The 16240-nt window shown below is 38.6% G+C and overlaps 3 protein-coding genes across 3 annotated transcripts; all 3 read left to right on the forward strand.

Annotated features, from left to right (window-relative positions):
* The first annotated feature begins 5422 nt into the window (after positions 1–5422).
* On the forward strand, positions 5423–8582 carry LOC146511415 (cystatin-B-like). The gene is made up of 3 exons (XM_085173356.1): positions 5423–5583; positions 5671–5772; positions 8259–8582. Exons 1-3 carry the CDS (start codon positions 5515–5517, stop codon positions 8385–8387), a joined length of 300 nt encoding a protein of 99 aa, XP_085029482.1. The 5' UTR covers positions 5423–5514; the 3' UTR covers positions 8388–8582.
* A 3418-nt stretch (positions 8583–12000) lies between these two features.
* LOC146511416 (cystatin-B-like) lies at positions 12001–14365 on the forward strand. Its single transcript, XM_085172883.1, has 4 exons — positions 12001–12358; positions 12458–12544; positions 12655–12756; positions 12925–14365. Exons 2-4 carry the CDS (start codon positions 12470–12472, stop codon positions 13051–13053), a joined length of 306 nt encoding a protein of 101 aa, XP_085029009.1. The 5' UTR covers positions 12001–12358; positions 12458–12469; the 3' UTR covers positions 13054–14365.
* Positions 14366–14566: 201 nt separating this feature from the next.
* LOC146511417 (cystatin-B-like) lies at positions 14567–16240 on the forward strand. The gene is made up of 3 exons (XM_085172881.1): positions 14567–14762; positions 14842–14943; positions 15568–16240. Exons 1-3 carry the CDS (start codon positions 14622–14624, stop codon positions 15694–15696), a joined length of 372 nt encoding a protein of 123 aa, XP_085029007.1. The 5' UTR covers positions 14567–14621; the 3' UTR covers positions 15697–16240.

Raw genomic sequence — 16240 nt, forward strand, 5'->3', positions numbered from 1 at the left:
ATCGTTTAACTAAACATATCTAAAAAAAAAAACATATCTTTTTTTTTTCTAAACACTTTAAAAACATTAAGGCAATAAACAAAAAGATACTTCTTTGACCAATATCTGCATTTTCTCAGGATTGCACAGTTACAAAACTGAACTTACATTTAACACAGTAAGCATGTAACACACGTGTTTGAACTGTAACATAACAGCACAGGAAAACACATTGCTCGAACTCAAGCAAGATAAGGTGCAACAGTGAATTTATGATATTAAAATTACTAAAATGTCTCATAGAAAAGTAACCTCTTCACACATTTCTGCTCTGCATTAAAGCAAAGCTGAGGAACATGTAAGAATGGACCAAAAGGTCCTTTGGCTGGATGAGCTGCATGTCTCAGAGTCTAGGGCGGTATGGTAGGAGTGACACACCCGCTGGCCCTCGTACCTCGTTTCATGTCTGTTTTTAGTTTGTGCAGGGGTTTTTTATGAGCGAGAAGACAAATGTGCTCCAATTATAAGTTTTCACAATTGATTATCAAAATGGTTAGAATTTCAAATTTGTTTTCTGTGGCGCCATGGGCTTCCTCTCTCTGCCTCAGATGCAAAAGGCTCCCGCGCCCAGGCAGTAAACACTTTTAAATATGTGTGATAAACTGGACACTAAGGCGATTGGTCAAAACAGTTTAGGCCTTAGGTCTGATGTCGACTCACGTGTCTTTTTCTGTAACTTTCTGGGCATCTCCTTATTTAGAGACGCCACTTCACCCATCACCAGACCTGTATAAAGAGACAGAAGCAGAGCTCCCCAAACCCCAGAAATTTACGACTAGTGATGCCTTCACCAAGTATAAAACACAAATATGTGATGCTAATAATAAGATATTAGCCTTTATTTTCTTAAAAATAAATCCCAACATTTGCTTCTCTCTTCTGGACCTGCTTATCTTTGTATTTTAGTTAGAGCTTTCAATAAAGCCGTTTTGAATTTTATTTGGTGCTTTTGAAATCTTCTGTTTTTGTCCAGCTCTGTCAGACACACAGATAATGTGACAGCTACAGTAAATGCAGTTTGGATACTCGCAATTACTACAGAGACTTTACAGTGACACAAAGACCGATAATTGCTTTTCACTGGGGAAATATTAGATCTGTAAAATATCAAAATTATGCATTAGTCTTAAAGCCATTTAATTTTCACTCAAGAGAGGGAAAACAGTCAGCACATTTCTTTCTTATCTCTGAATATAAACAGACATCCAACCTAATGATGAAGCATGAAAGAAATAAAGTGATTCTATACATGTTTGTGTGACACAACTAATATACATGTCTCTTCAGACACAGAAATTACAGTTAACTATGAATTAATTGTTTTTTTAATTAGTAAAACTTCATATCATATACCAGTAATATTCAAGGCAGCTCAACAAATAAATGAACGGGAGTTTAATGAAAATGAAGTATTCTGAATTAAACTTACCAAATACTGAAATCCTTTGTAGATCAGTCAAAGCAAACCAGTCTTCAAAAGAGAAACATCCACAGACATACACATCATTGCAAGATGTTAATTATGTTTTTGTCCTTATGGCATTATTTACAATTAAAGATTTTTCTTAAAATGTTCTTTAACTGTCAGTGTCAATGAAATACATAAATTAATTATTACTCACAATACAGGACCTAAATCAGAGCAAAACCCACTTGGGACTTCTCATGTTAGGACCAACTACAATATCTATATAGCAACAAAATGCAATGTTGTTTGCATTAGAAACATTAGAGAAACCAAGTCAAAAAATACACAAATATAAAACTGACTCTAAGCTGTCACTAGCAGGACTTTTATTGTCATTAACTCATTTTTGTTTTGAAACTAGGGCTGTCAACATTAACGCGGATTAATCCGTCATCACGATTAACGCGATTAACATTTTTAATGCATTTAACCCATCTGGAGCACAGAATGAACAAACTTTGGACCCTTCACACAGACACTGCTATCAGGAAAGCTCGCCAGCGGCTTTATTTCCTGAGGAGGCTGAGGAAGTTTGGCATGAACGCCAACATCACCTCAAATTTCTACAGTTGTGCAATTGAAAGCTTGCTGACCAGCCGCATTACAGTTTGGTACGGAAGCTGCTCTGCCAGCAGCCGTAAATCACTACAGAGGGTGGTGAAGGCAGCAGAGCACATCACTGGCACGAGGCTTCCTGCCATTCAGGACATTTATCTCCAGCGATGCCTCCGTAAAGCACACAGCATCATAAAGGACCACAGCCACCCAGCACATCAGCTGTTCTCCTTGTTACCATCTAGCAGACGTTACAGGAGTCTGTCTGCTCGGACTACAAGACTTAAAAACTGTTTCTACCATCAAGCCATACGACACCTCAACCACAACACTTAAACACACACACACACACACACTCCACAGGACACACTCAGAAGCTACCTTGCAGCTTCACAAGTACTCTGTTTAATCTGCACTTGTCACTCCACTTTATTGTTATTGATATTTATATTTAAAAAGTGCAATACTGTAATTTTCTGCTGCTCATTCCTGTGCAATATCCCATCTGCCCTCCCGTCATATTTCTTTTCAAGATTTTCTCATTTAATCACTAGTGTACATATATTTATATTTATAGATACATATATATTTAGTCATCTTTTCTCTTTTACCATGTCTCTCTAATATTTTGCTCTTTACTATTTTTCTATTTTTTTAATTATTTTATTTTATTGTATTATATTTTATTGTATTTTCTTCTACTGTACCATGCTGCTGAGTGACTGCTGCTCGTCAAACACATTTCATTGCAATGTTGACCCTGTGCTAACTTGCATATGACAAATAAAACTGAAAACTAAAACAGCGTTGAGACATTTTAGAGATTTTGAGTCATTCTGCGTTCCAGATGGGTTAATTGCGTTAAAAATGTTAATCACGTTAATCGTGATGACAGATTTATCCGTGTTAACGATAACATCCAGTTTTATCCCCATGTTACATTAGCTTGTGTAATTGCACCACCACTTACTACAGACATTGCTGAAAGTTTGTAATGGGCTGTTAATGTAGGTTCAAAAATATGCATATGTCTTTCATGTTGCTCAATAACCAGCCCACAAACCAGTAAAAAAAATGTTACCTCATTAAAAGTCCACATATACACTATCAGTTAAAGTTTGACAAACCTTCTCATACAATGTTTATTTTTAAAAAAAATACTTTCTACATTGTAGATACATACTGACATGCATACTCTCTGTTTGCTACACTGCAAACCCTTGGCCTTCTCTCAATGAAGTTTATGATGTAGTCACACACCCACTTCTTGGTCTTTCCTCGATAGAGGTTATCAGCAGGGGCGTTGTCTCTACCAGGGATGTAATGAACCTTAAACTGGTATGGCTGCAGCGCAAGATACCATCTGATGATTCTCTCATCACTGTCCTTCATTCTCTGTAGGTTTTGGGTCAGGGTTTTCTGGTCAGTTTGAATCTTGAATTCTCTTCCCTGCAAATAATATTTGAATGAGTCAAATTTAATGGCCAAGGCTTCCTTCTTCACCCTTGCGTAGAGGCTCTCCCTTGGTAGCAGCTTACGGCTGATGTAGGCAACAGGATGTCTTCCTCAAAGTAGCAGCCCTTTGCTTTGTTGACAGCGCTGCAAACCCTTGTCCTTCTCTCAAAGAGCTTCATGATTTAGTCACCTGAAATGGTTTTCATTTCACAGGTGTGCCTTGTCAGGGTTCATTTGTGGAATTTCTTGCCTTCTAAATGGGGTTGAAACCATCAGTTGTGTTGTGCAGAAGTCAGGTTGGTACACAGCTGACAGCTGTCAGAATTCATATTATGGCAGGACCTAATCAGCTAAGGAAAGAGAAACCACAGTCCATTATTATTTTGAGAACTACAGGTCAGCCAGTCTGGAAAACTTGCATGTGTCGCCAAGTGCAGTCGCAAAAACCATCAAGCGCTACAACAAAACTGGCTAACATGAGGACCGCCCCACCTCTGCTGCTGAAGACAAATTCTGAAAAAATGCTCACTAGCCTCAGAAATCCCAAGTTAACAACACCTCAGATCAGAGCTCAGATAAATGTCACACAAAGTTCCTGTAGCAGACACATCTTGACATCAACTGTTCAGGGAAGACGGTGCGAATCAGGCCTTTATGGTCTGATAGCTGCTGGGAAACCACTACTAAGGAAAAACAATAAGCAGAAAAGATTTGGTTGGGCCAAGAAACACAAGGAAATTAGACCAGTGGAAATCTGTGCTTTGCATGGCTACACAGTCACCTGACCTAGAGTTGAGTTGCACCCTGTCCAGAAATCCACTACTGCACCTTTTACTCCTTGGACTCATTCAGTTCAAATACCAGGCAAAGCTTCTTCAGCAATGCTGTCTGACCTGCTGGCCATGGTAACCACATCACATGCAGAGGCGTGGACTGTTAGCACCACAGCTTGAGGTTTCCGAGTAATCCTGTTCTTTCAGGCTCTTCCTGTCTTTTCTACACACAAGTCACCCAAACTACAAGAGACACATAACTACTAAAAATCCAGACATATCATATGTATCTGTGAGGTTGTTTGGTTTATGTGTGCACTAGTTTGGCTTTTCTGTGTTATTTGTCGCTCCTTGATTATGTCTGTCTATGTAGTGCCCTTATTGCAGCCTTCCAAGTCATTTTCAGCTGTCAGTCTGTGTTTTATTTTTTTTCTTTAGCTTGTGTCACTTTGTGGCTGGTTTTTCATCTCCCTGTTTTACTTTTTTTCTGCCGTTTGCAGTCATTCAAGTCTCCTTTTTGGTTTTTATTTTTTCATCTAACATTTCCAGGTTTAAATATTAACTTTAAACAAGTAATAATTAGGTAGAAGAAGATTTCCCCTGGTTAAGAAACCAATGAGCTGGGTAAAATCTAATTCTAATTCTAATTCAGCCTTAAACAACAAATAATAGCAATACAATAATTTCTGAACCACAGAGAGCAGTACCCACTCAGTACTTTGGGGAACTGTGGTTTGCTGAGGTTCAGATATCCGAAGTACGATAACCGGAAAGGAAGAGCTGAAAGCAGTTTTTTAGGCCGTGATTCATGTGTGATCCTCTCCAAACATCACAGATCACACCCTGTATTTTCACTTCCCGGCAGACTCGACAGTCAGCTGTCATACGCTCGCACTAACCAACACATGCAGTAAAAGGCGTACGGACTGAAAATACGTGTACAAACATTTAGAAGATTTATCCTATAAACACAAAATCAATGTATAAAAATGTGAAAAGCTACGCATTGTTTTCTTGTCTTAGCATATCTGATTATGTGAGCTTTTTTTCTTTGTTTTTTACACGATCGTTTGCAAATACCACCCCCTTCTCCCCCTATGCCGATGGTACGGTCCAAAATGCGGCGTCATATGACTCGCTGACTCACCGAACGACCTATAAAAACAGGCTCTACGTGCGTTTATTCACTATTTCGTCGTTTTTCACTACCAAAAACTTGTCAAAATGCCGATGTGCGGAGGGCTGACCGATGTGATGCAGGCTGATGAAGAAGTTCAGAAGATCTGTGATGCAGTGAGTAGAAAAGAGAGATTTTACACTTAAAATTTTGTACACACGGGGCCTGTGCTTCTTATTGATGTTGCTGTCATTGTTATTCAGATGAAGCCTCACGCAGAGCAGAAAACCGGGAAAAACTTCGAGGTTTTCACTGCAAAGAACTACAAAACACAGGTCGTAGCTGGGACCAACTACTTCATTAAGGTAATGTTTGTAATGTAAGCAGTGAGCTCAGTGGAAACACTGCAAAGCTCCGAGGTCTCGCATATAATAAAATATCATCAATAAGAGCATTAACTGTAGATAATCCGATCCATCAAGTAAAAACTAACACGATTATCAGTGATTTTCTTTCTTTCTTTACCATCTCTAGGCTTATGTAGTTATGTGGTCATCAGTGTTGGGACTAACGCGTTATTAAGTAACGCGTTACAGTAACTACGTTATTATTGTGGTAACGAGCACGGTAACTAGTTATTATGCCAAAATCAGGAACGCGTTAGTCGTTACTGGGATTTAGATAGGGTCGTTACTCGTTACTTCGTGTGGCGGCTATCGCGGAGCTTCCACAGATTCTGTAACATTAGCAAGTGTTGGAGGCAGCAGGTGGATGAGGGAAAGGGGACGCAGAAGGAAAAGAGACCTGAGGCGATCGCCGGTCCAAGTGTGAACTGAACTACAGGTAAGAAGTTATGACCTGCAGTCTATCTGGGTCAGATATAAACCAAGTTTAGGTGGAGTTTATTTTCGTTATTCTGACTTTTTCCGTACTGCGTACTAGCTAGCATGACGGAGTTTCTATACAGCTGGGTGGGTGCTATGAAGTTAATGATGAACTTTATTTTGTTCATAAGTTATTAGAGTTGCCAACCGTCCCGTCTGGTATTCAGAGAAAATATTACGCGTTTCTTATTGAGGCGAAAAGGAACAGTTTGTCCCGTAATTCAGCTACAATGAAAAAGGCACAAAGCTGGAGTTATTCTGTGTCTTTGCTGCACAGCTGCCTCTTCTTCTTTCATTCTGCCCCCTCCCTCTCCCGTTTCTACTTCAATCATGAAAACTGATCAATGATCAGCTGATCGGCTCTCTTGTTTGTTTATCGCCCACTTTGCGCCAGAAAGTGGAAACCAGCCGATGTCACGTTAAACAACAGCAGCACGTTTAAGCTTGATCAGCTGTTGTTAGAATTTATTTAATATTAATTTCTAGGATCAGCTGATGTTTGCTGGAGCCACAGCTGCAAAAAAGCTGCTGGTCATGATATCGGTTTGGTTATCTGGTGAGAGGGAAACATGAAACCAGGAAATGTCCTTACTGAATCATCAGAGCTGAACAGGTGATGGAGAAACAGGTTTACCTTTTAGGTGACATGAATGAGTTGAACGGAAGTTATGAACTGTTTCTGAGAGACAGATAACCCCAGGATCCTTTTTAGGTAGCTGACAGCTGGTAACTGTGCAGGTGTGGATCTAGCAAAGTTTTGCCAGGGGGGCAGGTAGGGCATTAACAGGGAGAGGTGGGCACAAAGAAATACTTTTCTTTCTTATTCTCATTTAAAATGTCTAGCTTTTAAAAAATAATTATCTGAATCTTACAACAAACGATTGATAGATTGATGCATATATACCATCAAAACAGTGAACATCACTGTCACAACAGCGTTTGTTTTCATTCAAAGGCTTTATGATTTTTCCTATAATGGTGGGCCGGTCTCTAGTCAAAATGCCCGGGCCGATTTTTTGTCCCTGTCCAGCCCTGTATGCAGCTCATCTGCAGTCTGGTGTTACCTACATCTTCCTATTCAGAAGGCAGAATTTCCGAGTTCTGAGTACAATCAAAGCACCACGACTGCAGTTTTCATGTTGGATGTAAAAGGTGCACATGACGCTGTGACGTAGGCTAGAATCATGGCAGCAGTCAATGACGGTCCAGGCGTGGGATTTCTCTCGTGGAAATATGCACATTATCTTTTCCTTTCTATTGGTAGGTGGCACAGTGCACTTGTGGCAAGTAAGCAAGCTAGAAGACTGGCAAAGTTATGGAAGCAACACATTAACAAGAGAATTCTGAGTAAAACCAAAGTTACTTTCCCTAGTAACTAGTTACTTTGAAAGTAACGAGTAACTTGAAGTAACTGAGTTACTTTTGATAGAAGTAACTAGTAATGTAACTAAGTTACTATTTTAAAGTAACTTACCCAACACTGGTGGTCATATATATATAGAAGTTCATGCAAACCTTAAATTGTTGATTTTCTAGTCTTAAGTGTCATTCATCACAGCTGATGCTTTTAATCTAACTTTCCAGCCACGTTTTGGTTAAATATATTTTCATTTTGAGAAAAATATTCAAAGGAAGATGAAAGTACATGTGTGCTTCACACACTTGGTGTTAATGGGCAAAACAAGCCATTCCAGTGCTTCCAGTACTTGTGTATGATGGCTTGGAACACATTTGCACAACACTCCCCCAGAGCTTCAATAAAGTCTCACAAGCAGAGATTTACTTTATTTTCTTAGTCTAAAATGACTCATCCGTGTTTTTGATCACTTGATCCATAATCCACTCTGTAATGAAGACATGAACGCCTCCTTTCCTACATGTTAGCATGTTGTGTGGTCAGTGTGGCTTATATTATCACAAGTACTTCTATGTTCACATTAAGTATCTCTTCTAACTTTTCCTTGCAGGTCCATGTGGGCGGAGAAGAATGCGTTCACCTCCGTGTTTACAAGAAACTCCCGTGTTATGGAGGAGAGCTCGAGCTGTCCAGTGTGCAGCACCCAAAGAGTCACGATGACAGTATTGAGTACTTCTAATGGGAGAATGAACCAGCCAAAGCATCAGTGCCTTCAGGCTGTAGTCTTGTAGTAATCTATTAATAACCTGCCTCTTGACAAACATGTGCAGTTTCCTTTGCTTATATGTAACAATATACTGTAGATGGTAGATGTAAGGTAAAGTGGAACGCTTTTATACAAGATGCATAAATAAATGAAGCAGATTTTCTTCTATTGTGGTGTCTGATTTGTGAAATGCCTGCAGCCCCAGGAGTGGACTGTATTATCTGAAAGCAAACTCATTTCTCTTTCCTAACATAAGACACATTTGCAGTATCTTTAGTAAATGTGGCAGGTATAGACATGTCTTGCACAAGTGATTGATGGATTTTAACACACAATGGTTGTGTTCAGACCCGCAAAAACATTTTTGTAGCAATAATCATGTCAGACTGAACTCTGAACACTTTTTTTTTTTTTTTTTTTTTTTTAAATGACATCTTTTGGAAAGTTATCTTTCATCTAGCTTGCCCTCCTTTTTCAATGCTTACCTGAAAGAGACCTAATACACAGTTCAGTCTGATATGAGGCAGAGGTCTCTTATTGATTTAAATCAACTTTTTCTACTTTTAGGATACGTTTTGTTCTTTTACACTAATCAATAGAAAGTTGCTCAATTTTCTCCAGTGCTGAAACATTTCTGTCCTGATGGGAGTGATTCTTGTGCAATAGTCTAAACATCTAGAAGGCTCAAGGGTCACTGAATGGTTTAAGTTCATAAATACTGTCAGTCATTTGTTATACATTAAGTGGATCTTGACAGTGCTTTCCAAAAACATTATTAAAACCCCAAATTGTGAGAAATTATCTTCTAAGACTGGTGTTTCAACCTCCAATGGAGCTCTGTAGGTTTCAGGATTCATGATCAAGGTGAAGTGAAACTGTGCTGGCAACGTGTGGTAGCCAACATCGTACATTTGAAATGTAAGACGACCCATGCTACCATGACATGCTATTCCATAGCATAGGTAAAGAAAAACTTTCACTTTAAGATTTCCAGTTATTCAAGTTTTCAGTGGTCCAAAGTTCACAAATGAACTGTAAATAACACACAACTGTGTACAGGGAAAATATGATTTAAGCAATCTTAAATGACAATAAGTCACATGCTGTATTTGAACATGTCGAGACTGTCGGGCAAACCTCAAATCACACTTCCCAACTCTGACTTGGAAAAAAAAAGGTGGTCAGTGGGTTGTCAGCAGTATTTTGTTGGCAGACTTTGGCATTAGTCAGCCTATGATTGTTTTTATCTTGTGACTGACATTTGTCTTTGTTAATCACACGCAATGTGATCCCATTGATGACTCAAGTTGCAGATATTTCACCATAGTCTATGCAGTCTGTGTCTACAAACATATTGTAAATATGCATCAGATTGAAATGACACGCTTTAGATTGATTTTCTTGTGGAAAATATTAAAATCACACTGTTCCTCTACTAGAAAATACAAAAAAAGGTTTGCACATGCTTTGTGGCACTGTTTGCCACATTGGTTGGATTTCTTGCAAGAAATCAGAGGGCTGTTGGCAAAAAGTGTAGCGGGTGTTTAATTACAAAGCTCTAGGTGCAGATGGATTTTACATCAAAAACACTGATTATTCACGCTTTATACATTTACATTAAGTCATGAACAGTCAGCAAGATTTCTTGTTAAAAGAAGCACAAATATGACAAAAGAAGTGGCACTGCAATAAAATAATCACAGCAGGATGTCACAGTACTGAATCTCACTGAAAAGTTGTACATATCAGAGTGTATTTTTTTTATTGTGTATTCATTGACAAAAGACTCATTGTGATTTCAAGAATAAAGTTAATTCAGTTCTCTTGTTCATTACAACATATATTTTTGTTGTGAACTATTTGCAAAGAGTCAAGGTGTCTGAAAAAACTACAGTGAAGACACGTATCACAGCAAATGGATGTTCCTCCAAATGCTAGGTAAAAGCTACACAAAATAATATATAATACACAAGTTAAAGAGACAAAGAAACAGCAAAGTGCAAAGAGAGCCTCCACTGATCCTGAGACCGTCTGCAGGTCCGTCTCTGTCCTCAGATTCCAAACATTCTAAAAAAGAGAAAAAATGTCTTCAGGTCTTAACGTTCTTTGAGAAATGTCCAAGCTATTCTTTGAAACATGTGAGCACTGCTGTTGAGTCTCTGTTTCACAACCAGAAGTTACATTCCTCAGAATTAAAATGTGACAAGTAGAAATTGTTGGTCTTTAACCCCACGACCCAGCTGCCATAGGCAGAACCTGGATTCATTGCAAAACATAACATCTCTCAGCATGTTCATGTTCAGTGCATGTGTTGCTAACATCATTGCAGATTGTCTGGGTAGAGTGGCATCAACCAAAACTTTGCAAATCTGTAGCAGACTGCTTACGGTTTCTAAGTGCTGACAGTGACAGTACGGTAACGGTCTGCTTGTGGTGCCGTCTTCTTAGGACACCAACGTCTCTGCTTGTCTCTGACTCGCTCTTCAGTCTGGAGATGGTATTAAGGCTCACTCAGAATAATTTTGCATATTGGTTTTGTGGAACATCAGTTTGAAGTTGCCCTGTGGCACAGGCCCTATCCACATCAGTTAAATGTAGTATGCTTGGAGCAGACCTACGCCACATCAAATTGCAAAAAGACCATCAAATCTTCTGAGTATATATGCAGTAGGGTTATATGCCATACTGTTGGCTTTAGAATAGGTGGAATGATTATTCATTTGTTTTTGTCTGAATGTATTATTGTAGGGTCTACCTTACAATATAAATTGCCTTGAGGTGACTGTTGTTGTGATTTGTCGCTTTAGAAATAAAACTATAGGTATAGGTAAACATATAGGTATTGTGGGTAATGAAGGAGCAGATAGGTTGGCTAAAGAAGCTGTTAAAAAAGTAAATGTTGATGTGCAGATATCAAAAGTATAGTCTGGAAAGAAAGTAAGAATTTATGGAAACTGACTAGGTCATAGCAAAGTAAAAGGGAGAGATTTATATAGGGTACAACACACAATAGAAGTTAAGAGAAGTAGAGGAATAAATAGGCAGGAGGAGATATTAATAAGGAGAATACGAACAGGTTATTGTTTTCCGAATGGCACTCTCCTTAGGATGGGGAAACATTCGACTGGTTTATGTAACTGGTGGAAACGGTTGAACATGTACTTATTATTTGCAGGAAGCATGCCAGTCAAAGGAGAGTGTTGAGGGTAGAAATGGGTGGTACTACAGAGCAGAAAAGTTTGAAAAGGTAGTTGAGTGGTTAAGTCATGATGAAGGAAAAGGAGTGTTTTTTTGAGAAATACCGGACTCATCAAGAGGATCTAAGGTTTTGGAAGCGATGCAACAGTAAAACCCAGGAGATGGCAGTAGTGCAACATCTTTGGATGCAAGCTGCCATTAAAAATGAAGGAAGAAGAAGTTTCTTTGGCGGCAGACAGGATTTGACAAATTACCATTATTTATTTATTTTTTTTATCAATCTCTTTACTTGTTTTTGGAGTTCTTTGCAAAACTGCAAGTCTCTGCAATCACCCCCCCCCCCCCCTTCAGATAAAAAAAACCCTGCAGACCTGGCATATTGATCTGAGTCAAGTTTGATAGCTTATCTCTCGAACAGTCAGCTTAAAGAAGAATTTGCAAAGCTCATTTTGTTTATTTAAGATACTTTTTGACAGACACAGCTGTGCCACATAATGGAGTTTTGTAAGACATTTATATCAGACTACAGACTGACAGGACTGCAAGAAACACCTCTTAGTTATCGCCCTTTTTAGTCCTCTAAAGAAAAGTTCATATAAAAGCATAGATTTTATCTGTTTTAAAGACATTTAAAATTTAAGAAACAATTACACAAGTAGATATTTGGAGAAGACAGTGCAAGCAAACATTTAGGGTCTGTGGTTACACATGTTGCTCCACCTATCATGTGTTAGAGCCACCTTCCAGTAAGTTTCCAGGTCACTTATCCAGTACACGTACTCGGAGAGGCACCAGTATGTTTGAGACACACAAAACCAGAAAACTGACACCTCTATTTATTTCAGCGGACTTTCAGAATGGCTGAAATGGTATGCGGAGGATTCATGGAGACGAGGGACGCTGATGAGGAAATTCAGAAAATCTGTAATGAGGTGAGCTGAGTGTTATGTGAGTAACATTCAGACTCACATAACACTCAGACACATCAAGTCATTGCTCTGCATTTTACGTCATGTTTTGTATTTATTTTGTCCATATAAAGGTTAAGTGTCAAGTAGAGGAAAAAAGAAATGAAGCATATGCAGTTTTTAAAGCTGTTCAGTACAAGAGTCAGGTGGTGCAAGGAGTCAACTATGTCATCAAGGTAATTAAAACTGTGATATTATGCATGTTAGGAATTATTAATGAAAGAAAATAAAGTATTTATGGACTGAGTTACTTGCGAGCTCCAGATGACCTGTTGAACAGATGAACATCTTACTGAAGATCTTCAGCGTTCAACAAGTACAAGTTTCCTCTGATTTGACTGCAGGTACATGTGGGAGGATGCAGCTGCCTTTATCTGCGAGTCTGGAAGAAGCTTACATGTCATGGAGGGGAAGCTATAGTTACTGGTATGGAAGACCATCATGACAAAGATCCCATCCAACCTTTTCAATGAGATCACACTCATGACATGTGCTAAAAGAAAAAAAATGCAATAAAGCTCCTTCAAAAGTAACAATTATAGGAAATCAATCATTTTAATTATAATATTTCTAGACATATAGCACTGACTGGACTGCAGCTTGAGAGGTTTGAAGCATTAAAAGTTGAATTCTGTAACAACAAAATAAATTGTTTTGTTAATTTCTTGCCAGTTATAAACTCAGGCTTTTACCAGCAAACTGAAAATATGTTTAAAATGAGTCAAGTCTTCATAATAAAAACACCAATTGACAGTTTAGTATGACAACTATACATTTATAGGTGTAAATGATACTTGTGGTGCAACGACCCAAAGACCTGTATGTTAGGTTATCAGTGTTTTTTTGTCGGCTATAAATGTGAATGTGGGCATGTGTGTGTCTCTCTGGTTGGCCCTGCCATACCAGCTCTGGTATCTGTATTGGATCGATACTACGTTGGATCAATACTTTTTTTTTTTTTTTTACTATCCCCTTAGGTTCAGTAGGTATAACTGAATTGCATTAGATAAAGTTTTTGGAAATGCTGAGGTTCGGGTGTCAGAAGTAGGATAACCTGAAAGGAAGAGGAGAAAGCAGTTTTTTAGGCCATGATTCATGTTTGATCCTCTCCAAATTATACAATCACACCTCACACCCTGTACTTCCACTTACTACCTGTTGTGCCAAAAACTTCCAGTGTTTCCGTGTTTTGTTTTGTTTTAAAATGCGTAATTTGTATGTTTGCAAATACACTTTGGTGAACAGGGTTTTATTAGTCCGTTATTTATCCAGGTAAAAAAAATCTCATTGAGATTAAAAATCTCATTTTCAAGAGAGACCTGGTTTACATAGGGGTTATATATAAAATGTAAAAATGGCCTGTTTTTCAGGTATCTGTATAACTCTGTGTTATTGTATTTACATTGTAACCGATCCGGTCCGTATGTGTCCACTTAAACTATGTTTACAGAACTATTGTTATATTTGTTGCAGTTTCTGCTGTCCTCTTGGCCAGATTACTCTTAAAAAAGACAATTTTAATGTCAACGCGAGATTATTTTTAACTGGATAAATAAAGGATATATAAAAGTCAGTGCCAAAAACTGATTGCGGATTCTACCTTGTTACAGAAATGTTGTTTGTGGCTCAAGATGACTTGATATTATTCGTGAGGGCAATGTTCAGCACAAAGTTACCCTGATGCGTGAGGGATACATTTGACATATGTTTTGCATAGAGCAACAATTTATAGCAGTACAGTAATCAGTTTCTAGTAAATACTGGAAATCACTTTTTGGCAGACGATTCTTTGGAACAACACCGGCAGACTCGAGCGTCAGCGCAGACTAACCCACACATGCAGTAAAAAAAGGACAAAAAATGGACAAAAGTAATTATTTCCGTATGTAAGTGTGCTTCTCTTTTTTTTCATAATGTTGGCAAATACCGCACCGCCCACAACCCCCTTCTCCCTAAGACGATGGTACTGTCCAAAATGTGTTTATGTGGGGTTTTTTGTAGCCTACAAACAAACGCATCTCTTTCCGTGCGCTGGTCCAAAATGCGGAGTCTTGTGAATTGGCGTGTGTTCATAACCTTTCTGATCGTTTTTTACCAACAAAATGTTGTCGGAGTAAAAATGATCGGAGGGTTGACCGAGGAGAAGCAGGCTGATAAAGCAGTTCAGAAGATCTGTGATGCAGTGAGTAGAAAAGTGAAATTTGACACTCGCACACACGGTGCCTGTGCTTCATGTTGGTGTTGCTGTTATTGTTCTTCAGATGAAGCCTCTCGCAGAGCAGAAAACCGGGAGAAACTTCGAGGTTTTCACTGCAGAGAGCTACAAAACGCAGCTCGTAGCTGGGACCAACTACTTCATTAAGGTAATGTTTGTAATTCAAGCGTTTATGTGGTAATTTATATGGAGGTTCATACAAAACTTAAACTGTTATGGTTAAAACTGTCACAGCCATAACAGAGCTCAAAAAATGTTCTGTTTGTGAACACTAGCCATCATGCACTTTGTAGCCAACGAAGTGGATGCCCCTTTTCCACATTGTAAGATAGTTTATTTACTTTCCAGCTCTTTAAAACTTTGCAGCAAAATGTTGAGGAAAAGCACCGAGTTTTTTAAATGGACTAACAATGAGGTGGAGTTATTGCTGCGAGTAACACAAAAGTACAAAGTTGCAAAAGTGAGTGAGAATGAAAGAATTTGAAGAAAAGCTATCTGGAGCGTGTACAAACTGATATTAATCTTTAATAGGGCTGTCAAAATTGATAGCAAACAAAACTGCTGTGTAATGCCCTCCCTCATCTTAGTTTGTGAACACTAGAAACATCGTGCACTCTATATAGATGAAGACGTGGATTCTCCTTTTCACATCTTAGCATGTTGTTTGGCCCGCAGCTGTGGCTTACTTTACCACAGCTGTGATAAAATGATCAGGATTACTTCTATGTGCACATTAAGCATCTCCTTTAAGTTTCCTTGTATTTCCTTGCAGGTCCATGTGGGAGGAGGCGAATATGTTCACCTTCGTGTTTACAAGAAACTCCCGGCTTATGGAGGAACGCTCCAGCTGACCAGACTGCAGCACCCCAAGAGTCAACATGACACTATTGAGTACTTCTAATGGGAGAACGAACCAGCCAAAGCATCAGTGCCCACAGTAGTCTCATTGTAATTCATTAATAACCTGCCTCTTCATGAGGGGAAAGCTTTCCTTGTTTCCATATAATAACATACTGTAGATAATGGAAATAAGACAAACTAGATCAGTTAAATACGAGGTGGGTAAATAAATAAAGCAGAATTTTTTTTTGTGTGTGTCAATAGAAAATTGTATTTGTTTAGTCAGCATAAGCTTTTAATGATATAAGTTTATTTGTGATAGAATGCTGCATGATGATCTTTTCCTTGCTTAGAACTGATTGTTCTTTATGAAAACGTGTTCTGATATTTGTATCTGAATCTTCCCACAAGCGATAGTAAGAAGTTGAACAAGCAGTTCTGACCTTACACACACACACACACACACGCACATGCTTATGTCACTGAACGAATGTTTTCATTTCTCTTGTATAAATAAAGAAAGCAGGACGGTGACAGACCACAAGTCCGTGAGTGTCTCTTACGTGTACGAGCGCTCTGTCACTTGTCCTCGCGAGTAAAGACAA

This window comes from Neolamprologus multifasciatus, chromosome 9 (genome assembly GCF_963576455.1).
Source record: "Neolamprologus multifasciatus chromosome 9, fNeoMul1.2, whole genome shotgun sequence".
In the NCBI taxonomy this organism is placed as follows: domain Eukaryota; kingdom Metazoa; phylum Chordata; class Actinopteri; order Cichliformes; family Cichlidae; genus Neolamprologus; species Neolamprologus multifasciatus.